Raw genomic sequence first — 25,380 nt, forward strand, 5'->3', positions numbered from 1 at the left:
ACATTCTACCTCTTCTTGAAGGCCAGTAACTCTTAGATTTCCCCATTTGAAGCTATTTTCTAAAATCTGTAGGTGTGTATTTTCAAATTGCCTGTGTTCAAGCTCACTCATTCTTTCTTCTGCTTGATCAATTCTGCTGTTAAAAGACTATGATGTGTTCTTCACTATGCTGAATGTATTTGGCAGCTCCAGAATTTCTCCTTGATTCTTTTTAATTATTTCTGTCTCTTTGTTCATTTATCTGATAGAATTCTGAATTCTCTGTGTTATCTTTAATTTATGTGAGTTTCCTCAAAACAGTTATTTTGACTTCAATATCTAAAAGGTCACATATCTCTGTCTCTCCAGGATTGGCCCCTGGTGCATTATTTAGTTCATTTGGTGAGGTCATGTTTTCCTGGGTCATCTTGATACTTTTAGATGTACATCTGTGTCTGAGCATTGAAAAGTGAGTTTTTTTTTTTGTAGTCTTCTCAGTCTGGGCTTGTTTGCACCTGTAATTTTTGGGAAGGCTTTCCAGATATTTTAAAAGGCTTGGGTGTTCTGATCTAAGCTGTATCTGCTTTAGGGCAGACCCCAAACCCAGTAGTGCTGTGGTTCTTGCAGACTTATAGAAGTACCACCTTGATGGTCTTGGCCAAGATAAAGAATTTTCTGGATTACCAGGCAGAGACTCTTGTTCTCTTCCCTTACTTTCTGCCAAACAAATAGAGTCTCTTTCTACCCTGAGCCACCTGAAGCTGGCGGTGGAGTGACACAAGCACCCTGGTGGCCACCATCCCTAGGATTCTGCTAGTTCAGACCTGAAGCCAGCACAACACTGGGCATTATGCAAAGTCTGCTGTAACCACTTCCTGGCTACCACCTATGTTCGCTCAAAGTCCTGGGGCTCTATAATCAGCAGGTGCCAAGGCCAGTCACACCTATGTCGTTCTTTCATTTAGGGTGGTGAGTTCCCCCAGGCTCCCAGGTGGATCCAGAGATGCCATCCAGGATCCAAGGTCTAGAGTCAAAAACCTTAGAAGTCCACCTGGTATTTTATTGTACTACAGCTGAGCTGACACTCAAACCACAAGAGGCTGTCCTTCTCATTCTTCCGTCCTCTTTCCGAAAGCAGAGGAGCCTCACCCGGTGGCCATTGCCACCTATTCCATTGTGGTCAGAGAAGGTGCTTGATATTATTTTAATTTTAGGGGGATATTTTCAGGCTTGTTATGTGACCTAACATATGGTCTATCATTGAGAATGATCTGTGTGTTGAGGAAAAGGCCTATGGGGAGTACTGCCACATTACCACTGATGTTCTCTTAAGGCCCAAGGGCTCTTCATTCAGTTTGTAGTGAGTGCTGCCTAGCCTGGGACTCATCTTTCAGAGCAATGGGCTCTCCTCTGGCCCAGGGCAGGTCCAGAAATGCCATCCAAAACCTAAGCCCTAGAATTGGGGGCCCCAAGAGCCTGCTGTAGCTGAGCTGGTATCTAAGGTGCAAGACAAAGTCTCCTTTACTTTTCCCTCTGCTTTTCTCAATCAGAAGTCTCACCCTTTAGACACCACACCTGGGAATATGCTGAGACTCATTAGTGGCTGGTAAGTCTCTGTCTTACCCAAGGCCCTTGACATAGTACCTGGGTATTGCTGCTGGTTATTTGGGACTCAAGGGCTATTCAGTTACTGGGTAATAAGCCCTGCCAGTACTGCGTCCTTCCCTTCAAGGCAGTGGTTCCCTTCTGGCCTAGGGTGTGTCTAGAAATGTCCAGGAGGTAGGGCCTGCAATAGGGTTCTTACGACTTGGACTGGTGCCCTATCCTGCTGTGGCTGAGCTGGTATTTAAGATGTAATACAAAGCCTTGCCCCACTCTTCCATATTCTCTCTTCAAGTGCAAGGAAGGGTTCTCTTTTGGAGTTGCCTGGGGTTAGGGGAGGGGTGATGCTAGCACTCCCTTAGTCACCCCAGCTGGTGTCTCAGTATGTCCCATGTCCCCCCAGGCCACAGGCTCTGGGCCCAGTTCAGCCCTAGGGCTCATTTATGTGTTGCACTCCTTGTGGCCTAGACAGCCTTTCAAGTTTATTTGGGACCCCAAAGCCCTTTAGCCTATAACAATGAGGTTTGCAGGAACTCAAATTCCAACCTCTGGGATCTGCGATTCCCCTCTGGCTAGGACTGGTTTAAATGCACCCTCCAGGGTGGGCATCAGCTGAGTTTGGTCTAGTTTTGCTTTCTGCGATAAGCAGCACTGAGTTCAATACCTCACAATTGCTGTGCTTTCCCTCTCCCCGGGGCACAGAAGGCACAACGTTCTCTTCACCTTGTTGCCACTTTCAGGGGATGGAGGAGGAGGTGGTGTTTAGTAATCCAAGACTGTTCATTGTACCTCTTCATTGCCTCTTTTAGCGATATGAAGTTAAAACCAGGTACTTACTGTGAGTGCTCACCTGATTTTTTGTTCTTATGAAGGTGCTTTTTTTGTTTGTGTAGATATTTTTTAAACTGATGTCCTTGCAGGGGGCTTGAGGGGGAACAATTGGTGAAGACTTCTATTCCACCATCTTGCTCTACCCACTCCACCTGCCTCACATTTTAAATGCCATGCAAATTATCATTTTCTTTTTCAACAAATACTGAGCACTTTTGATGTACCAGACATTGACTTAAGCACCAGGAAAACATCAGGGAAGAAGACAAATGGGATCCCTGCCCTCAGGAGCTTGCTGTCTAGGAAGCTCAGAGAAAATAATATCAATATGGGGCACTGATCCTGTGCCAACTACCCTGCTGAAGACTTATTTTACATAATGTCACTTAATTACTAAAGAAACACTTAAGTATTTTCTATATTAATGCCATTTTATTGAGGACATTGACCTGGAAACATTAAATAACTTATCCAAAATCACAAGGTTAATATGGCTTAACCCACGCCAACTTAACACCAAAAATAGAATTCCGAACCACTGGCTCTAAATCATGAAACCCCAAAGCCTGTGTTCTGTTTTCTGTGTTACATTGTCTAAAGTAAATCTGATTTTGAGTAACTATTGGAACAATGATAAATGATTTTACCAAACTGAAAAATTAAACATGTATTACTAATTTCAGGATAGGTCAGGTGAGCCTTGTACTTGTGAATTCTTTCGACCATCAATCCAACTACAACAGAATCTGTTGCACTTTGTTAGTGTGAGCACCTGGGTTTCTGTCTCGGTCTATTTCTTCTGTTATTAGTGTCAATACATCATTCTGGTTTTGCATGTCTTTGTTGATCTCATGGGTCAGGCCTTATTGTATGTGTGTTTTGCATGTTATATTCAAATATACTACTGTAAATATAATTTATGTTTGTAAATATACTCAGTAAATGAAATACTATTATCATTACTATTCCATTCTTTTCACAAATCTTCAGTTGTCTCTCCATTTTTTTCCTTCCCTTCCATTTTGTGCTATTCTCTTGCTGTTTGATCTTTTCTGGTGTACTTTTTCTTCTCTGCATTCTGCACAGGTTCTTTCTCTCTGCAATACAGCTACTACTTCTTCACTTCCCTTCTTGTTTTGACTAAAATACCTCTAAGCATATAACCTTTTTCTTTACTCACATAAATTCGCTGGCATCTATGCTCACCATGCCACCAAAAAAATTCTTTCAGTAGGAAAAGCTGTTTCTCTGCAATGCTACAAAAAATAACTTTTTATTTTTTGTTTGTCTTACTTTTAAAGCAATACTAAAAGCAGGGTGGTATAGGCAAAATTATAAACAAACTGATCAACAGGACAGAATAGCTAGCCTAGAAGTAGCCCCAGAAAACTTAAGAACTCAACTCTATATATTTTCAAAGTAGTATCAGAAATCAATGGGAGGGATAGATTATCCAATAAGTTATGTTGAGAACATTTGATATGTGGAAAAATGTATCATATTATATCACCACCTCGCACAAGGCACCAAAATTTTTTCTGAATGTAGGAGTTTAGAGTAAAAAAAAACTGCACAGGAGAAACAAAATTTAAGCTGAGGAAAGATTTTCTAGTCATTAAGGCAATATAAAAATATCAAGAAGGTCTGTTAATAAATTTCACCATAAATATGAGCATGACATCATCACCAAACTTCATAAAGACAGAATAAATAACAAACTAGGAAAAATACTTGTTCAAATATGATGGATTATTAGCCTTATTAAAAAAAAACTCTTCAAACAAATAAAAAATGCTAATTCCAAAGGAAAAGTATGCAAAAATAGTAACAGGCAAGTCACCAGAAGGGAAACACAATGGATAATAATAAATCACTAAATTTGTTTCAGCCTCACTGGTGGTTAAAGAAATGTACAGTGAACTGGTTTTCTCAAAGATTTGTAAAGACTTTAAAAAGAACACCACTTCATGCTGGAAATAGTGCCACGAGACAGACACCCTAACTGTTAACAGACACATACATCTACCTAACCTTCTGGAAAGCAATTTGGCCATATCTATTAAAAGCCTCAAAATATGAATACATTCCAATCCAATATTTCTACTTTCAGGAATCAATCCCAAGGAGAGATGGTGTCAAAAATTTAAGAGCAAGGATGTTCATTGCAGCATTACTTATAGTACCATTAAGAAAGAAAAAGAAACTAAATGTTTCACCTAATAGTGTAATAGTTAAATCATGGTATTTACATATTATTGAATATTACACAGCTATTGACTTAAACTGGAAAAAAGTTTAATAATTTTTTGTGATATAATAGCTGTAAAAACCAGGAAATAAAAGTTCAATGCTAGCATGCTCTTGTTAGGTTAAATACAAAGGAAATGTATCAAATATTAACTGTATGTTCTCAGCATTGATAAATAATGGGCAGTTTTTACTTTTTATATTTTTCTCTATTTACTAGAGTACTTTAAAAATAATAACTATACATTACTCTTAAATAGAATTTTAAAGAATAAAGCATAAAGGAATTAGTTATTTCCAGTTGAAAACAACCTTCCCTCAGTGATGAGATACTGGAAAATGACAGTTCAGGCTTCACTCTATTTTGAATTTGCTAAAATTTACCATAGATTGGATGTGCTCATCTTTTAGAAAGTGTTAATTTCATAAATATGTTTGGTTTCTCTAGTCCCTATAAGTGTATAATTCCCAAAATGCCATCTCTGTATTCTTCTATTCAAATGAGAGAAATTAGGTAATTTGCAGGATGATCAGACATCATCTCTGAAAAGTTTATATATTGAAGTTTTTATAAAAGGTATTCTAGAATCTTGCAGTCAGAAGTGTGGTCTGCAGACTGGCAGCATCAGCAGCAGCTAGAAACTTGTTGAAAATGCAAAACTTCGGGTCCTACCCCAGATTTACTGAATCAGAATCTGCATTTTAATAACATTTCCAGTTGATTTGTAGGCACATTCATATTTGATAACCACTGGTATAGAACACATATTCTAGTTCTAACTACATGTCTACAATGCAACTATAGTCCTCCTTTAAAACTTAATCTATGTTCATGTCCTAAGTACCAGTATTATCTTTATGGTCTATGAGTTCTAAACATTTTCTTAGAACAAGAGCGGCTTCCAACTGATGAATGGGATATATCCTAAAAATATATTGGTAGGTCAGTTGTTAACTTATACACTAATATTATTAATGCTAGATTTCTAGGTCATCTTACAGTAGCTTGCATAACCCATAATATAGTTGAAGAAGAGGACTAATTGCATTTAAATCATTTTTTATGGGAAAATATGTTCCCAGTTCTAACAGAAGATTCTAGGAAAGCCTGATACTGCCATCAATACAGGACTCCCAGATGGATGCAACTATTAGTATTTGTGTATGTGTAGACAATTAGTAGAGCTGATTTTCCGATTCTGAAAATGTTCTAAACAAAAATAATAAAATGTATTAAAAAGACAGGAATGTCAAGAGTTGCTATTGACTCATTCACATTTTCTCCCAATTTTATTTTGAACAAACACAATGGTAGGATCACATCAATGGTTTGAAAGAGGTTTGTGGATACAATGAAGCATCTAATGGAAAACCTACAGATGGATGGATACTCTAACGTGTAAAGTAAACATGGCCATCAATAACAAATGTACATTGTCTTCTATATATTTTTTTGCTTGTATGTTGAACTGTCACTCAAATGTACTTAACTTCATTGGACAAGGTATAAGGCTTGCCAATTTCCAAAGTCTGGCAATCCAAAATCCTTAGTAGCCATTCTGGAACTGCTATTGTTTATAGCATAATATGATTGTTATTTTAAATACAGCTTTGTTCTAATATGCCTCCTCCATCCCCAAATACACATTCACCTTTTATGCCTTAAAAATGGACTTCTCGGTAGGAACAAAGGAAATTTAACCACTGTCTATTATGGTGAGAACAACACAAGACCTAGAGAAAGCACTGGAACTTCTGTGCCAAGCCTGTGGGAAGGGGTCGTTGGGGTCATGGGAGAGGGAAGGAGAAGCCTCTGTCTTTAAGACTCCAGGTTATTTCAGAATATACAAGTTCCATTTTTGATTTAATCAAAGGTTTTAGGTAACACTGTTAGAAACAATTTAAACCTTTACAAAGAATAATTCAAATTGATTCAAAGATGCAGAATTCATCAGATTATCTTATAGAGACCAGTGTGACTTAATTCTCCCTAGATTTTATGAACTTTTATTAATAGAAATCAAGCTTATTGTCCAAAGTGACAATATATCAAAGAAATACATACCAAAACCTGCCGCCATTATAGTTTTTAACATTTTTATTGCATATTTACAATGTGTGGAACATTATAAGGATTTACAGTAGAAGCCAAATTTCCCAGCCCTTAAAATTTTAATAGGAAAAATCAAAAAAACCATACATATTTTTGAAAATGAGCATTAGAAACACACAGATGATTATAATTTTATAGACTAATACAGGTGAATGCTGTATGTAACAGAACAGCTGGGACAGGTAAAACAGAGTGGATAAGAAAGTCATCAGAGTGTGAAAAAACTACACTGGGTGGTATTGAATAAAGAGACAATACTGAAAATATTTTTAAAGGCTAAAATGTCCTGTAAAAGCATAGCTATCCCCTATGCAAAACTGTGAGGTAGAATTTTTCCCATCCCATTTTCTGCTCTTCTGACCACCATTTGGGGGACTTCCCTGCCCAGGTGACTCTCTCTCACATTGCTGTACCTGGGACTTATAGCAATACATGCTTTCCACTACCCCCTCAACCTCATCACAAAAGTAACCTTTTCTGTTCAATGATCAGTCTTACTTTACCTACTGAAAACGGGTGGTGAAAGTTAGTAACATAAACCAGTGCTGTTTCTTCTAGCTAACATATCACCATGGTTGGGCTTTAACCTTTCAAGGAGTGAAATATTGCTAAAGTTTCAGGCATAGGAACCCCTTGAGGAGCTGTTTGGGGCAGACAGGCCTTGCTTTCCTCAAATAGTTCCAATTGTCATCCTTGACCATGAACAATGCCATTGTTATTCCAAACTCACTTCTTCTAATATTTCAATATGGATCATAAAAATAGTTTACACCTTTATGCACATCAAAATACAAAATACAGGGCACAATAAAACTGAACTGGAAAAAGGTATGGCAGTTTCTTTTAAAACTACCCTGTGACCCAGCAATTCTAATCCAAGGAATTTACTGCAAAGAAATGAAAACCTATGTTCACAAAGACTTACATAAGAATGCTCATAGCAGCTTTATTTATAATGGCCAATCCTGGAAACAGCCCAGGTATCTATCAATAATAGGAAATTAAATAAACAAACTGTAATATTGTCATACAGTGGAATACTACTTAGCAATAAAAAAGAACAGCAATAATGAACCCTTGTAGAAAAGCATACATGTGTGAATCTATTTATACAAAGTTTTAGAACAGAAAAATCTTACGGTAGAAAAAGGAACAGTGGTTGCCTTTGAGGGTCAAGGAGGGACAGGAATTGACTGGAAAGGGCAGTGTGGAAACTTTCTAGGGTGGTGATAATGTTTCCTATTTCCATAGCACTATATGCATTTGCCAAACCTCAGTGAACACATATGTTCTATGCACTTCATTGTATGCTAATTTTATGTAAAAAAGCCAACAATGAACTCCAGTTAATATGCAATTTAAAATGCATCAGATAATAATATGAACTGATGAATGGATATGTGACAAAGCAAGCACAGGTAATGCTAATTAGCATCTAGGTAGTGAGTACACTATAAAATTACTTTAACTTTTTAATGTATTTGATAATTTTCATAACAAAATGTTGGGTAAAAATACAGGGTGCAATGTTTACCAAATAATTTTGCTGAGAATTCCATTATTGATTTTATGACAGTATGATCATCAAATTCTTATAAGTGTCCATTGAGAAGTTGTTTCTCTTAAAGCCTTCTGAGACTATTCCTAAGTGTGATGTGAGCAATCGGTTCTCAAATCTACTCTGGTTTATAATTGTCAAAGTGGTATTTCGATCCTTTCACCTTTACAAAATACAATACATATATTTTGATGATATATTCTGAGCAAATTTGTTGGCCATAAAGATAACGTAAGAGTTAAGACGAGAAAACATTCCTAAGAGAAAAATCAAATATAGAAATTTTATTTACCCTAACTTCCAGACTAAAAAAGAATCTGTAGCTGTAATAGCAAAGAAGTGAGGCTTGGTCATAAATAGTGAGTGGTCTACTGTGTTCTGAGTGGAAAGGCATCCAGTCATCTCTCATTTCTCCCCCAAGACAGAAGCATTTGGACACCCTAAAGACATGGCATTCAGCTTGCAAGACTTCTAAGGTGCCTCCTGGAGAGTCACTGGGAACTGGCTTGAGTTCAATAGCCCTTTAGTTAGAAAGTTTTCTACATGCCTAACTTAAAATCCCTAATAACACTGCTCCTGATAACTAGCAGTTGATAACTATTTTCAGTTAAGAATTCCTATAAAATTACATATAGGAATTATATATATAGCCTCATAAAGTTCTCCAAAAAAAATCTTTATGTGCCCACTGCTTTCAAAATATTTCATCATAGTTCTGGCTGTCTTTTGATCTCTAAGTTCTTCATGTTCTAGTACAGGTTCTGCTTTTTCTTGAAGTAGAGGGACTAGTGTTTATTCTCAAGCTTTCATGTTTGCTTTAAAATTCTCATGTTTGCTTTAAAATTCTGCAGTAATGTTGAGTCATATTAAGTGTCATACCCATGAACTTTTTTCAGTCTTAAAGACTCCCCTGTATTTATGCCAGCTCATGGAGTGTCCTTAGTTCTATGCCTCTATTACAGTATCAGTCGGCCATTTTCTGTTCATCATCACTGCCTGAGTTGACCAAGAGACTGCTCCTCTCTAAGCATAACCAGCACTAATTGTGGTCTTTTCATGATTTGTTCTGTTTTTTTAACCTCATTATTGGGATACTTTATAAATAACAGATTTATGCTGTTGTTGTTTCTACTGGTTGGCGCTTGCTCACTAATACCCATTCCTAGTATGATTTTCTTTTACTTGTGTCTATTAATGGGGTTACGTCACACCGTTAACCTCAAAACAGTTACTCATCACTTGTCTTCCATCTTGCTGGTCTATTATCTCCCTACAAAAATAGCTAATTTGTCAGATTTCAAAGCCTTGTTATTTACTGATGAGCTTACCAACTGGACCTTTTGTATCTTCAGTGTGTAATTCTGAAGATGCATTCTGATACATTAGCGAACTGGGGGTGACGGTGAAGGGGTGGTGGAGCTAAGGGGGGCGGGGCGGCGAACATAGGCAATGTGCCATTTCCTCACCATCCCATGCTTGTCATGTGAGACAACATAAAGGATAAAGAATACCCTATTTTCTATTCTGAAAAGATAATCACAGCAATGATACCTTCCATTCTATTTATTTCTGGTTATTTTGGCTTCAACAATTCTTTATATCATATTTTATTCTTGAAATTGGTATGACTTCTCTATTTTACAGCCCCAGATAAATTCTCAGATTTTTTTGTAACCAAGGTCACAGTAAATGGCAAAGCCAGATTTTTGAAGCCAAGTATTCAAGCTCCAAACACTTTCCATTATGTTCATCACAGTTCTTGTTTTAGCTGGTATGTTCTTTCCTCTACAAGTTTTGCCATTATTTACGCTTCTTAGCTAAACCTAGACTTTTCAGTAGCATGTATTAAAGTCAAATAATGTCAAATGGTAAGTTTCTACTTCATTTTATCTCATCAGGGTATTTGTTGCTCTATATAGCAGCATAGTGTATTTTCTACTCCCAACTGAAGCTTTTTATTTTTAGGACTGAAAGTTAACAATAAGTCTACTAATTAGGTTAACTGCTTAGTTATGTTCCAGCCATGTTTTTAATGCTAGAGAATTTTTCCTTTAGGGGCTTAAGCAAAGATATCCTAATCATACAGATCTCACTACTGATGATAATATACTTAATGGTGCCTGTTTCTGCCTGTACCATTCCCTATAGGCTGAAGATGTAAAGGACATTAGCAACCACAGTATGTTTAGTTTTTAGTAGCAACAGTGTTTTAATATGGCCTTGTGTACTTTGGGTAGGATGTGAGAAGGGGAGGAGTACATAATAATGTCCAATCTCTATTGGCAAGTGACTTACAATGTCGTAGAGAATTCTGAACTATTTCTTCAAATGTAGACCACATAGTGAGATAGATTCAGCTAACTTCATAATACATCATTGGTAACAATAGGTTTAGATCAGAGTATGGTTTAGTCATCACTGTCAGTAAGGTAACTTAATTGTCATGCTCATACTAAGGAGTATGACACTAATAATACCACTCCATATGTCAGCTAATAAGATAATGCAATAACAAACATGTTAAGACTAGCTAACACATGGGAGCAATAGCCAATGTAAATTTCTATAAAGTGAGAAGTATTCAATCTTCTACCTAGCAATGAGGACTAGACCTGCCATCAATATCCCAGCTGGCAGGCTGAGCAGTTTCATTAACATCACCAATGAGTCACCAGAACTGAACAAAGTCACCAACAATGAGGACTGGGAACAAAGCCAATATGACCTAAAATGAAGTTATCATTTTTGCATAACTCTGCTGGGTTAGACATGTGCGAAGAACAGATGCCAAACTGCCATTATATATTAAGCTTACACAGGAGCAAACAAATGATAAGAAGATAAAAGAAAAAAAATCCTCAAACAAAAAAACCCCAAAAAACCAAAACAAAACTAACCCTGCCAGTATTTCAATAATTCCCTGAGATGGGCTAAAGGAATGTGGGAGGTTGTGACATATACCAATTAGAAATGAGTGGTTCTTTCGGAGATTTGCAAGCTGATGTTAATTTATGACATAGAAACAGCTTGTGGTTTCGAACACACTGCAGTCACTTTTTTCACATGTTCACTTTAAGTGAGCTATGACCCTATGGAAAGAAGTTGTTTTAGGGCATTACTGGATTTTCATTCATAACTCTATGTACAGATACACATATGAAAGCAGCAGCAAATTTACAGATGAGGAGCAATGATATTCATTATGTTAAAATCATACTTGGCCTCATGTGAAACACTCAATTTACAAGTAACATTTATGAATCCTGCCTTATTTTACTTTTTTTAGGCAAGATAGCTTAAGGTATATAAAAATTAACATTTGGCAATTATAACTCCATGAGTTGATGGTAGAATTACTAACAAACCAGTTCCTTTCTAGCAAAGTCTTAAGAAAAACATTGTAACTACTCTGAAATTCAGTAGAAGAAACAGATGTTGAGTATTGATATTTAGTTATTGAGTATAACTAAATATCTAAAGTAGTTAGTATCTAAGAATCTAAGAATAGATTCACTTGTCAGTTCTAACTTTAAAAAAGTAAGTATGTTTAAAACATACTTCAGACTGCAATATAACAGGGATTATTACTAATGCCTATAATACAGCATTCATATTTAGGAGAACTGGGTATCTGTTATGCATGAGCAAGACTGGGAATAGGAGAAGACAAGATTCCTTCCCTCAAAAGAGCTTAGTGGGTACAGACATAAACAACTATAGAATGTGACTAGCACCATCATGAAGACTGAAATAATCACAAAAGTTCATAGTCATAGCAGTAAAGCCCCAAAGGACTGAGAAGATTATCAAGTACAGAAAGAACTTCCTGGATGTTCTCAGAAGCAGTGACCACATAAGACAAGAGGGAGCAGATGACCTTTGCCCTGAATTTCCTGGCATGTTTGACTAGGAAAAAAGGCTGCACCATTAACCTAAATTGTTCCAGGAGGAAAAGGTGATAAATATAGTAAATCTTTAATCAAGGTTGAAATGTCAAGTAGGCAATTAAAAAGCAGTACAAGTCTAGATTTCTGGACCAGGTATGTAATCCAGAACATTGGTATAAAATAAAAACCATAAGGATGAGATACCTAGAGAAGAGCCAAAAGCATTCTGACAGGATCTGAGAGAGCACATGTTCAGCAGGCACATCTTAAATTAGGGTTATGCAACTGTACTCACAGTTATTTCAGAGGATAGCATCTTCAAGGAAGGAGACATTGTCTAGGAAAGGTTGCTCAATGGTGTAAATGTTGCAGAGAGAAAAGGGTAAGGGATTCAGACAGAGAAAAAACCATTCAGTTTGGTTAACTGGGAGGCCATTGCTGACTTTCAAAAGAACAGTTTCAGTAGAGTGCTGTGTAAAACCAGACTGCAAGGTGCTGAGTAGTGAGTGATGAGGATGTAGGGGCACTGGATGTGGATTTCTCCAAGAAGTCTGTCAGTGAAGAAGGCTGGAAAAACTAGCAGGTTAAAAGGGAGGGTTTTTTTTTTTGCATTGGAAGATACATGAACATGTTTGTAGACCTCAAAAAGGAACCAGTATACAACTCGTTTATAATTTTGTTAACGACTACAAGCCTAAAAAATAATTTTTAATCTTTTAAAAAATTTTCTGAAATAAAAATACACAAAATTTAAATTATATGCATTTTACCATTTAAACTTAATACAAACTTAAAAGCACTAGCATTTCATGATAAATTTTATTTCTAAAGGAGTCATACAGTTGTTATTGGACTACTTCAGAATTTATTTTGCTTTTAGACTATAATGAGAAACTAAATTTTATTAACAATTGCTATTTTAGTTCCAGAAAGATTACTCTGATATAAAGGATTACACTGAAGTAATTATGTATGCCTTCTTCCTCAGCCCTCCTCCCCTAAAGACAGAGTATCTTCAGGGTAGTTAATAATTTTGAGAATATATTTCAAGTTGAAGAAGAGAAAAATTAGAAATAGTATTCCGTTATTAATAAGTTCTTAAAGATCTAAATTGGTCACAATAATTTTTTATGATAAAACATGCTTATTTATTATATACACATGCTTACATATGAATTTCCTGTCTAAAATACATGCAACCACCATGAAAAAACAATTAAACCATCCTCACAGTCCTAAGAATGCCCTTTTAAATAAGGCACTCATGTTTGGAAATAGGATGTAACTACTAAATTAAATAAGATGTTTAAAGAAGTCTTTTATTAAGCACAAACAACTTTTAATACATTATCAATACAAATAGGAAAAGGTCTTTTAATGACTATGATATATCAAAGATTTGAAAGGCTTTCTCTGTATTGACACAATAAAAATAATCAATTCTGAAGAATTACAAAGTAAAATTTTGAGGACACCACTGTCTACTAATAAGAGTTTAACTACTGTCTAAATTTACTAAATCACCTGTGGAGGAAGGGCAACTTTTTTTTTTTTTAATAGAATTCCTACTCTTATTAGCACCATTCAAAGCTTATTATCAGTTGTTTATCTATAAACTGACAGGTCAGGTAAAGCTTTAAAGCAAGTTTTCAGTGCAATGTTTATAGTTCCTTCTTTTAAGATACTTGGAATCTATAGCCTCAAAGCATGTTAAGTAATTATGCCTTGGTAGTAGCAAGGTGTTAACATGTAAAGAGAAATGTGTCATGAAAAGAAATGAGACTTATTTTGGCTGTGAAATGCATTTTAATGTGTGGTGGCTAATGCTGTAGTATGTTGACAACATGCGGGATTATGAACTGCAAATCTGTAGGTAGCTGGTAGCCATTAGCTCTCTGTGGTCACCATTTCAGGATGTCTCAGCTGCTGCCTTTTGAGATTAACTAGTTTCATCCTGTCTCTGATGTGTTCTGCAGTAGAAGCCATGTCACTTGGACTCCCAAAATATTGTTCGGTTCTAAAAATCAAAACGCACAGAAAAACCTCAGATTAATACAAATCTATTAACTGCAGTGAATACAAATAGAAGCAAAAATTTACCATAAAAAATCTACATGAGATAGCCTATGTGTAAATATCAGTTCATTGGTGATCATACTTTTTATCTCTGAGCAGGAAATTCAGCCAGAAAAACATTTTTTAAAATGGCATAAAATACATTAAGAAATGAGAAAAATATATTGGTGGTGTAAAGGTTATATCATGTGTAGTTATGATAATAGCAACAAACTGAACAATGAAACACTGGAAATATGTGGGTCCAGAAGCATACACAAACATAAAATTTATATAGGTACTTGAGTGCTACCGGCTGGGGACACCACTTGTCTATACAGCTGGCAAGCAAAATAAATATTCTTTTTAATGTTACGACATTGTTTGGTACATTAACAGATAAAATTATTAATTTTATTCTACTCTCAAAGATACTGTATTCAGAGTCACAGAATATTTTTAGAGCTGGGAGATTTCTTGGAAATTATCAGGTTAATCTCTTTATTTTTTAGATCAGAAAAGTGGAGCCTAGCAAGTTAAATGGTGTAAGCAAGATCACACAGGGAAAAACTAGAATTTGAACCTAGGTCTTTGAGCAGTGAATCCAGAAAGACCATCAATCTTTTTTATTTTACCAGGAGAAGGTATAAAAGACAAATCTGTCTAACCTGTCAAACAAACTATACATGGCATAAACAGATTACCATTATATTAATAATTATGGAAAACATTATACACAACTTTGGGAAATATTTAATTTAGCAAAATACCTAAAAGAGATATACGTAAGTTTTAATATGAATATAAAGTGGAATAAAATAGCAATTCCAAAATATTAAAGGTGGGTGTGAACTTTGAATATACAGTACTAACATTCTTTTATCTTAAAAGGATGAGGAAATGACACATGGACTATCTGTGAAACACAGATGAGAAGCTGAAGCAAGCATACTAGGGAGAGGTGTTCCTAGGCTGACATGGGTAGAACAGGAGACTGACGGTGTGACAACTGGCTGCGAAATGTAGGAATCAGGGAGGGTAAGGGATCCTGGAATGGAACAACCAGAAGCACGCCTATAATTCTGCTACTAGCTGAATTTTGTTCTCTTTTATTGCAGATGTGTAATACAACTTTAGGTGACTTTAGGCTACCTCTGATTGTTCAAGTTTAGGTGTGGCTTGAGATAACGTAAGTATAGATTATGAATAATATTCTTTCAAGGGAATAAAATGCCATCTTTTCAATATCAATCCCAAATAGTCACTGGAAGATCATGGCACAGTAGCAGCAGTGCTTATTATATGTCAGATCTGTTTTAAGTACTTTATGTTTATTTAGCTCAGGTAATTCCCACACCCCCGTAACCTGAGGTGGTATGAGTGTTACATGGCAGCTTTTAGATGAGGGAATTGAGGCACAAAGGTTAAGTGGCTTGCCTAAGGTGTTACAGTGAATAAGTGGTAGAGCTGAGACCTCTGCCTCCAGAGTGCACAGGCTCATCACACTATACCACAATGTTAAAGATACTTATATTTTTATTTAATGGTTTGGTTACTCTATCATTTGAATTAAATATCCTCTGGATTATCTCTAAATTACTTTCACTAAGAATCAGGATTAAATCACCAGGGATGAAGCTCCTCCTGATTCTTTTTTTTTTGAGACGGAGTCTCGCTCTGTCGCCCAGGCTGGAGTGCAGTGGCGCGATCTCGGCTCACTGCAAGCTCCGCCTCCCAGGTTCACGCCATTCTCCTGCCTCAGCCTCCCGAGTAGCTGGGACTACAGGCGCCCACCACCACGCCTGGCTAATTTTTTGTATTTTTAGTAGAGACGGGGTTTCACCGTGTTAGCCAGGATGGTCTCGATCTCCTGACCTCGTGATCCACCTGCCTTGGCCTCCCAAAGTGTTGGGATTACAGGCATGAGCCACCACGCCCGGCCGAAGCTCCTCCTGATTCTTTTCCTGATCCATTTATTTTGCATCAGATTATTTCATATTTTTATCACTATTTGAAATGGAAAGGTGTAAGATAATCAGGACCCCATCCCTTCACACATAAAGAAATTAGAACGCCATACAACACAGTACAAAGAGAATGGGTTTGGAGCCACACAGACATACCTGAGACTGTATCTTTACATTTAGAACACTTAGAAGCTGTGAAATCCTGAGAGCCTCACTTAATTTCTCTGGGCCTCAGTTTCTTCATTTGTTAATCAGGAATGATCATACTGGTTTGGTCCTCTTTGGTCAAAAGTAATGAAGGTGAAATGTTTCACTTGGTACTTGGCATATATTATGAACTCACTAAACATTAGTCCCTTGTCCCCTCTTCCTTTTCCTGAATGAAGCCCCAAGTCACACTATTCCCTACCATCATAGCCAAGGCTAGAACCCAGTGTCTTAATCTAGTCAATGATCATTCTACAACAAGCTGTCAAGAACACATCTGCTGTTGGCAAGTACCATTACTGTGGCTAAGAGGTGTGGATTTCTTTTCATTTTAAACTAATTTATCGTAGGAGTTAAAGATGTGGACCAAACCTAATTTACTTGGCTTTTTAAAGAATAGATTTCCTCTTTTAATGATTTCACTTTAAGACCACACCAATAAAAAATAAAATTATAAGAACATGCCCCATACCCATCAGGATAAACTACAGGAACAGTTAATCTATCCAAAAGTGATTTCCCAACTGCTTCAATTTCATCAAATTGCTCCTCATCATTAATAGCTTCAGGCTCTTCTGGACAGTCCTGCAAAATCTGCAGCAAATAAAAGAGCAACATCAATCAAGAGACACAGACAGGTCTGCAGTTTCAGAGGATCACCCCCCAACCCCACCCCCCCCAAAAAAAAGAGAGAAAAGAAAGACACAGAAATGGAATCAAGCTCATACAAATTTGGTAGATTAAAGGCATTTTCTTGTTCTTAGCATCTTCAGGTATACCACTATATAAGACTGATCTATTATTGGCAAAATTCAAGAAATCAACAAAATGAAATACATAATTCCTACTAACAATATGGTGATTTCCAAGAAAGAAAATGCTAGACTACTATTTAGAAAGTAAGTTCAATCTGTCCTTAAGAAGTATTCTTTCATTTATTAAGTAACCATTTATTGAACAGTTTATGTTTATTTAGCAGCCTGGAAGGTGAAGGAGGTATAGACTGTGTTCTCAAAGAGCATACAGACATTACAAATGAAAAATTATATAAATAAAAAACAACAAAGAGTACAAATACATAAATGATGTGACAACTTAGCTAGATGATAATGTTTAACAACTGATCTGCTGGCTTGAGTTAACTGCCATAAAATGATTAGGTTATAAGTCAAATATGGGAATCTCTATAGTCCTTGATGAGATACTGTTCTTCACTTCACCCTAACCATTACCATTGAAATTAAACCACAAGAAAGAACTGCAAAATTTGAGAAAAGAAAAAGAAGTATTCATTTTTACAACTTTTTTTTGCATTACACTTTATGTAATCTAATCATGTTTACTTCAGCATTACTCATAAACAGACATTTTTGTATTTTAAAACTCAAGATTTAAGTTAGATATTTTTCTAATCATTTTACTATACAATTTGCTTATAGTTGCGGTTATTTATATTTATGCTTAATGGTATAAAATAGAATACAGTCAAGAGGAAAGTAGTATCTGATAACAAATGGCTTTACTTAGGTTTGTACAACAAGCTCCGGGAGGCGGAGCTTGCAGTGAGCCGAGATCGTGCCACTGCACTCCAGCCTGGGCGACAGAGTGAGACTCTGTCTCAAAAAAAAAAAAAAAAGTTATCAGTGGTGCTAGACATTGGGCCAATGGTCACCCTTTGACAGTGAGGTAATTGGGGGAGCAGTACTGTGACTACAGAAGGTGGGGGGAGCTTCTAGGTGCTGGTAATGTTCTGTTTTTTTTTTTTTGAACAGTACACTGATTACACAGTTGTGTTCACTTTACGAAATCTCACTGCACAGAATACTTGTGGTCTGTATGTTTTCTATGTTAATAGTATACTTCATAATAATGAAAAATTCTCATTGAAACAATCAGTAGATAAACAAGTTACACCATTTTGTATACTTCCACTTATCATCATTAGGCCCATGTTAATCAAACACTGATCTATGGAGTTCAATGACCAGCTGAGAAATGAGGTAACTACGGACCCTTTCCCAACAGATGTACTTCATAGATAGAAACTGTTTAATTCCTGAGGTTCCTTGCAACATCTGTTCTATGGATCAAGTTAGGTTTGCTAATATCTCAAAGTGTATTGAACATTCCCTACATATAAACTTTTATTGTAAGAGATCAAAACAAAATTAACTACATAATAAAGTTCCTTTTCAGAATGGATATATAAGGCTTGGGTACAATAAATTCTTACTATGAAGAGTAAGAAAAAAGTTCTATTGAAAATGTGTCCAAATAACCCTGCATATTTTATTTTTTGTTTCTGAAATTAATGACCTTAATTCATCGAATCATAAATTCTAGAATGAATCTTTAAAGAACACATATAAAAAAGCATTTTACTTTTGTCCTTATTTTTTTGATGTCCCTACTTTATAAAATCACAAGGTGCCTTTTAAAAAATGTGTGACAATTAATAGCAGTTGCCAAAGCAAAAAGTTTCCCTTCCAGGCATAATGAAAGAGATTGAACTCATGATACTCTAAAGAACAGAGGGCATATGCTGGACACCAGGCTTGGTGAGGAGAGAAGTATAAAGAGAAGACTACCAGGTGGTTCTAGATTTCTCCAATCACGGCTCTCCAGCACTGGTAAGGATTAAGGAAATTTAATTTGAACTCTCTAAGGCAATATATTATATCTAAACAAACTGTAACAACGGAACTAATATAAATATTGAAAAATAGATTAGTCATATAGTTACATTACTAAAATTAACATTTTAAACACATATAATAAATACCACTGAGAATAATATTTCAAAAACACAAGCAAACCTTTTCAGCATTTGAGTGAAATGCAATAGCCATTTCCAATCTATGTACTCTCTCTTCAGATGCTATTGTAAATTGTTTCCATACTCTGTTCAATCGAGGAAGTGTATCCCCAGATGACCGAGAAGTGCAGCGCAAAGATTGGCATAACACAACTGTGGCCTGTAGCAACTGCCTGCCATAGTCATAAGTGCTCTAAAAAAGAAAAGGAAACATAAAATTATAATAAAAGAATTCTTAAGAGAAGGATGGAGAAAGTGTGCAGGAAGATTGTTGTTACAATTAAGTGACACTACTAGAAATCAATACTGAATAAATCTAGTGGCACTTATTACTATAAATCATCTGTGTGTATAAGTAATAAAGGGGAAGCAATATTTTTGGTTAGTTTATAAGAATTTTCATGGCCAGGCACAGTGATTCATGCCTGTAATCCCAGCACTTTGGGAGACTGAGGTGGGTGGATCGCTTGAAGCTAGGAGTTCAAGACCAGCCTGGCCAACATAGCAAGATCCTGTCTCTAAAAAAAATGAAAAAAATTAGTTGAGTTTGGCCACACTTGCCAGTAGTCCTAGCTACCTTGGAGGCTGAGGCAGGAGGATCACTTGAGCCCGGGAGTTTGAGGATGCAGTGAGCTATGATTGTGCTAAAACATCGTATCCTAATTGACAGAGCAAGGCCTTGTCTCAAAAACAAAAACAAAAAAATTTGTTTTAAAATTTTTAATTAGAAAAAAAGTCTCTTTCTGTTAGGCTTCCCCACTTTATTCTGTTTCCCCCATTGCAGTCTGCTTAAATTTCACTGGCCAGAAAGAATGTCTGCTTATGAATTAATCAAAACTACTTTCAAAAGTAGGTGAAATTAGGCACTCTATATTCCATATAGGAAACTACTCTGTTAAAATGTGAACTCATTAGGGAAAATAAGATATTTTTTGGCTTGGCGTGGTGGCTCACGCCTGTAATCCAGCACTTTGGGAGGCTGAGGCGGGTGGATCGCTTGAGGTCAGGAGTTCAAGACCAGCCTGGCCAACATGGTGAAACCCCATCTCTACTAAAAATACAAAACTAGCCAGGTGTGGTGGCCAGTGCCTGTAATCCCAGCTACTCAGGTGGCTGAGGCATGAGAATCGCCTGAACCTGGGAGGCAGAGGTTGCAGTGAGCTGGGATTGCATCATTGCACTCCAGCCTGGGCAATAGAGGAAGACTCTGTCTTTAAAAAAAAAAAAAAAAAAAAAAAAAGATACTTTTCACTACAAAAATGTTCTGTATTATTATGCTAACACTAGTGAGATGCAGAAAGTGAGGTTTCTTATTTACTGATATTAACATCCATTTCATATTAACTTCTATGAATGAACAGTTGGATTGCCTTAAAAATGCCATAATATATAGCATAAATCAGAGGGACCATGCAGAACATGTATTAAGGGAAACATAAACCCTCTCAAGTTTATGCAGGCTAGTTTTGATGCACCAGCTGACATTTTCTTAATTCTGTGACACTTCTGGAATAACAAAACTAACCTTCGTGTACTTGGAGGGTAAAGTTACATTATAATCATGCAGAAAGCTATTCAAACACTGAGCTTGTGGAAAAGGAAGATAACCAGTTTTGCACCTGTGCAACATCAACAAATTTTCTATGCTTTTCCAGCAAAACTTTCGTTTCTTGAGCATCATCGCCCAATCTGATGTGAGTCTTAAGCAGAGCATCCAGAAGTTCACTTAGCCATTCTACTGCCTAAACGAAAAGACATAACAATGAAGCTGGATTCAGAACTCTTTACTTATTGTATCAAAATGTCATTTATACAGAGATTACTATCATGTGATTAATGAATCCGTTAATTATAACATAAAGCTTTTAAAAGCTTATGTCATTCAATGATAAGCTACATGAATTAATGACCTCTCCTACTCCTCAAAATTCTTTAAATCTGAAGGCAAGACATACTGAAGAAAAGCATTCTTCTAAAATTAATATCACATAATAAAAGATCATGTATTTCTGTATATAGATCCATCAGGATTGCATTACAGATTTGTGTTCCTATATAAAATCAAAAATTTTATCTAAATCGAACTGAAATGATGTTCTCTGATGATAATGACAAAATATATCAAATTGTTTATCTGGTATTGAAATTTCTCTTGCAGATGCAAGAGAGCAAAATGCAGTGTGCTCCACCAGGTTTTATCCTGGATGTAACTGACAACCTAATCAACAATAATAAATAACAAACAATCCCAATCTCTAGCTCAGTAGAGGATTTCACTGAGAAGATTAAGTTAAATGAGATCAATAAACTAGCTGGGAATACCAAAGTGTATTCTTCAACAAGATAAATTAGAACCTGACTTCCAGAATTTACTTTTTTAGGACCATGAAAAGTACACTTTTGTTTGTAGTTAGATGAAATCAATCTTCTAAGAAAAGTTAACTACATAATGTAGCTGACTGGTCCTTACCTGGGCAGCGTCTTCTTCACATTTAAACAACTGCACCATTTGAAGCATCTTTAATCTTCGCACATCTACCATGTCTTCACATCTAATGAACCCAAACACAAATTTAACTCATCATTTGTTTTATTGATTACTACTGTAACATCATCTTTTGGCACATGTATTTTATAGTACACTAAAATACTTAGTCCTACACAATGGAGAATGCAAGTTTTTTGTATTGATTTGTAAGAATTTTAGGGATATTTATATCAATGTTACATCGAAACATCAAAATACCCGAATGATACTCAATGACAAACCCTCTTAAGGATAGCATGGATTCTGCAAAATAATAAAGCAAACTGTAAGGACAATAGTACACTAAAACCCCTTTGCTGTTTAGTATCAAACAAGTTTCAAGAATAAAAGTGTAATGTTTCTCAAATACAGGATGATATTTTTTTGACAAGGTCTCACTCAAGCACCTAGGCTGGAGTGCAGTGGTACCATCATAGCTCACTCTAACCTCAAACTCCTGGGCTTAAATGATCTTCACACCCCAGCCTCCCAAGTAGCTAAGACTACAGGTGTGCATCACTATGCCCAGCTAAAGAAACATTTAAAAATTAATGCTTTTCATTATATTATAGTACCTAAAGTAATATTTAATTCTGATTTTTTTTTTAAACCCCTCATCTACATTCTTAAAAACTAGATGGAGGGCTTAAAAAAACAAAAAAACTCTACTGACCTCTGGGTGTAGAGAAACACAATTCAAATTATTTTTTTAATGTCACTGTGGTCTGTTTGGATAATATAACCATTTAAATTTTTAAGGCAACTTAACTTAACTCTGGTCCATTTCCTTCATTTCTATGAAATTCTGTGTACTGCAGGTGGGATGGGGGACTCCCACTGCAGTCTCAAATACCAATAACAAGTTACCAGACACTGCGCTCTACTATACTTGATGTCCTTGAAGAAAGCTTAATAACAATATAGAAGTAGGTATCACAAGGCTTTTTTTTAAAAAAAAAAATAAAGATGCTCTGAATAAAAGCTATAACATGACATTAAAATTCAACTCGGTTAAAGTAATTCTCCAATGGACTGAAGGGAAGTGGTAATTATTTTTTAAATATGAAACTAAAAAACAATGTAGGCCACTTTAATGATGAAGATGGTATCATACATATACTGTATTCAGGTATTAGATAATGTGTGCTGGGGAAAATGTAAGATATGGTCTCTACTATGAAGATGCTTCCATTTGCAGAGATGTAATAAGTACTATTATAAAGCTATTTAAAATGTTTTATAAGAGTAGGGAGGAGCAAGTGACTAACTTGCCTTAGAAGTCCAGAAAGGCTTCCTAAAGTAAGTATCCCTGAGTATTGAAGAGTAAGTAGGAATTCACTGAGCAGAAAACAAGGAAAGAAGTATTCTTAGTCATGGATGCATGAAACAGCATGAAGCTTTCAGGGAGATAAAAAACAACTGTGTGATTTTATGGGAATGTTATAGAAAATTATGCAAGGACTGGATTATGAAGGGTCTCCTACATTATTCCAAGAAGACTAACTCCATCTGAGCAAACAGGAAGTCACTGAAGGAAGTTTTATACAATTGTTGTACTTTATGAAAATTACACTTATATACAAAAAGCTAGAGAGTAGCCAGGCCAGAGGCAGATAAGAGTTTAAGATCTTGACCATAAATGTTTGAGATTCAGAGACAGCAGAACCTGGACATTTGATTAAGCTGTAAAGGATGAGAAAGACGAAGGATTTTAGGATAAATCTCAAGTTTGGTAGCTGATGGAAACTTTAACCTAGGCAGGAAATTAAAAAAAGAGGGCAAGTTTTAGAGGAAAATGATTCCAGTCTGGACATACTAGGTGATCTAGTTTGGATCTGGGTTTTGGATTTGCATCCCCACATAAATCTAACATCAAAGTGTAATCCCAGTATTGGAGGAGGAGCCTGGTGGGATGCGATTAGATCATGGAGGCAGATTTCCCCCTTGATGATCTTGTGAAAGTGAGATCTCACAAGATCTGGTTGGTTAAAAGTATGTGGCACTGCCCCCTTCACTCTCTTCCTCCTCCAGCCGTGTAAGACACGCCTGCTTCCCCTTCATCTCCCACCATGACTGAAAGTTTCCTGAGGCCTCCCCAGCCAAGCTTCCTGTACAGCGTGCAGAACCTTGAGCCAATTAAATCTATTTTCTTCATAAATTACCCAGTCTCATTATTTTTATATAGTCTGTGAGAGCAGACTAATACCGAAAACTGGTACTGGGAGTGGGGCATTGTTATAAAGATACCTAAAAATGTGGAAGCAGTGATGGAACTTGGCAATGGGCAGAGGTTTGCACAGTTTGGAGGGGTCACAAGAAGATAGGGAGATGAGGGAAAGTTTGGAACTTCCTAGAGACTAAATTGTTGTGACCAAAATGCTCATAGTGATATGCACAATGAAGTCCAGGCTGAGAAGGTCTCAGATGGAGATGAGGAACTTATTGGGAACTGAGGCAAAGGTCACTCTTGCTATGCTTTAGCAGAGAGACTGGCAGCATTGTGCCCCTGCTCTAGGGACACATGGAACTTAGAACTTGAGAGAGGTGATTTACAGTATCTAGTGGGAGAAATTTCTAAGCAGCAAAATGCTCAAGACTTCACCTGGCTGCTTCTGGCAGCCTAGGCTTATATTTGTGGGCGAAAAGATGATCTGAGATTGGAACGTATATTTAAAAGGGACGCAGAGCATAAAAAGTTTGGAAAATTTGCAGCCCAGCCATGTGGTAGAAAAGAAAAACCCATTTTCTGCAGAGAAATTCAAGCTGGCTGCAGAAATCTGCGTTAGTAAAGAGGAGCTGAATGTTCATACCCAACACAATGGCGAACATGCCTCGAAGGCATTTCAGAAGCCTCTGCGGTAGCCCCTCCCATCACAGGCCTGGATGCCTAAGAGGGAAGAACGGTTTTGCTGCCAGGCCCAGGGCCCTGCTGCCCTGCACAACCTTGGGACACTGCTCCTTGTGTCCCAGCCGTTCCAGCTCCAGCCATGGCTAAAAGGACCCCAGATAACAACTCAGGCCACTGCTCCAGAGAGGGTGCAAGCTGTAAGCCTTGGTGGCTTCCACATGGTATTAAGCCTGTGAGTGCACAGAGGGCAAGAGCTGAGGCTTGGGAGCTTCTGCCTAGATTTCAGAGGATGTATAGAAATGCCTGGATGTCCAGGCCATAAGTCTGCTGCCTCATGGAGAACCTCTACTAGGGCAGTGTGGAGGGGAAATGTGGGGTTGGAGCTCCCAAACAGAGTTCCCTGGGACACTGTTGAGTGGAGCTGTGAGACCCCAGAATGGCAAATCCACTGACAGCTTGCACGATGCACCTGGAAAAGCTGTAGGCACCCTATGCCAGTCTGTGAAAGCAGCCAAGAAGGCTGTACCCTGCAGAGATACAGGGAGGGAGATGCTCAAGGCCTTAGGAGCTCACCTCTTGTATCAGTGTGGTCTGAATGTGAAACATGGAGTCAAAGGAGATTTTTCTGGGGCTTTAAGATTTGCCCTGCTGGGTTTCAGACTTGCATGGGGCCTGTAGCCCCTTTGTTTTGGCCAAATTCTCCCTCTTTGGATGGGTGTATTTACTGAACGTCTGTACCTCTGT

At 36.9% G+C, this 25,380-nt stretch overlaps 1 protein-coding gene across 3 annotated transcripts in view; it reads right to left on the bottom strand.

Moving 5' to 3' along the window:
• Positions 1 to 6,650: 6,650 nt before the first annotated feature.
• SESTD1 (SEC14 and spectrin domain containing 1) overlaps positions 6,651 to 25,380 on the bottom strand; it is a 165,063-nt gene continuing 146,333 nt past the window's right edge. For all 3 annotated transcript variants that reach the window (XM_030802447.1, XM_030802446.1, XM_030802448.1), the window contains exons 14-18: positions 21,732 to 21,813; positions 20,881 to 21,003; positions 19,263 to 19,454; positions 16,919 to 17,040; positions 6,651 to 14,234 (exon numbers count right to left, since the gene is read on the bottom strand). In XM_030802447.1, coding sequence (XP_030658307.1) covers positions 14,105 to 14,234; positions 16,919 to 17,040; positions 19,263 to 19,454; positions 20,881 to 21,003; positions 21,732 to 21,813 — 649 coding nt within the window. In that variant the 3' untranslated portion in view covers positions 6,651 to 14,104. The remainder of the gene's footprint in view (positions 14,235 to 16,918; positions 17,041 to 19,262; positions 19,455 to 20,880; positions 21,004 to 21,731; positions 21,814 to 25,380) is intronic.

Source organism: Nomascus leucogenys, chromosome 22a, assembly GCF_006542625.1.
Source record: "Nomascus leucogenys isolate Asia chromosome 22a, Asia_NLE_v1, whole genome shotgun sequence".
Lineage (NCBI taxonomy): Eukaryota > Metazoa > Chordata > Mammalia > Primates > Hylobatidae > Nomascus > Nomascus leucogenys.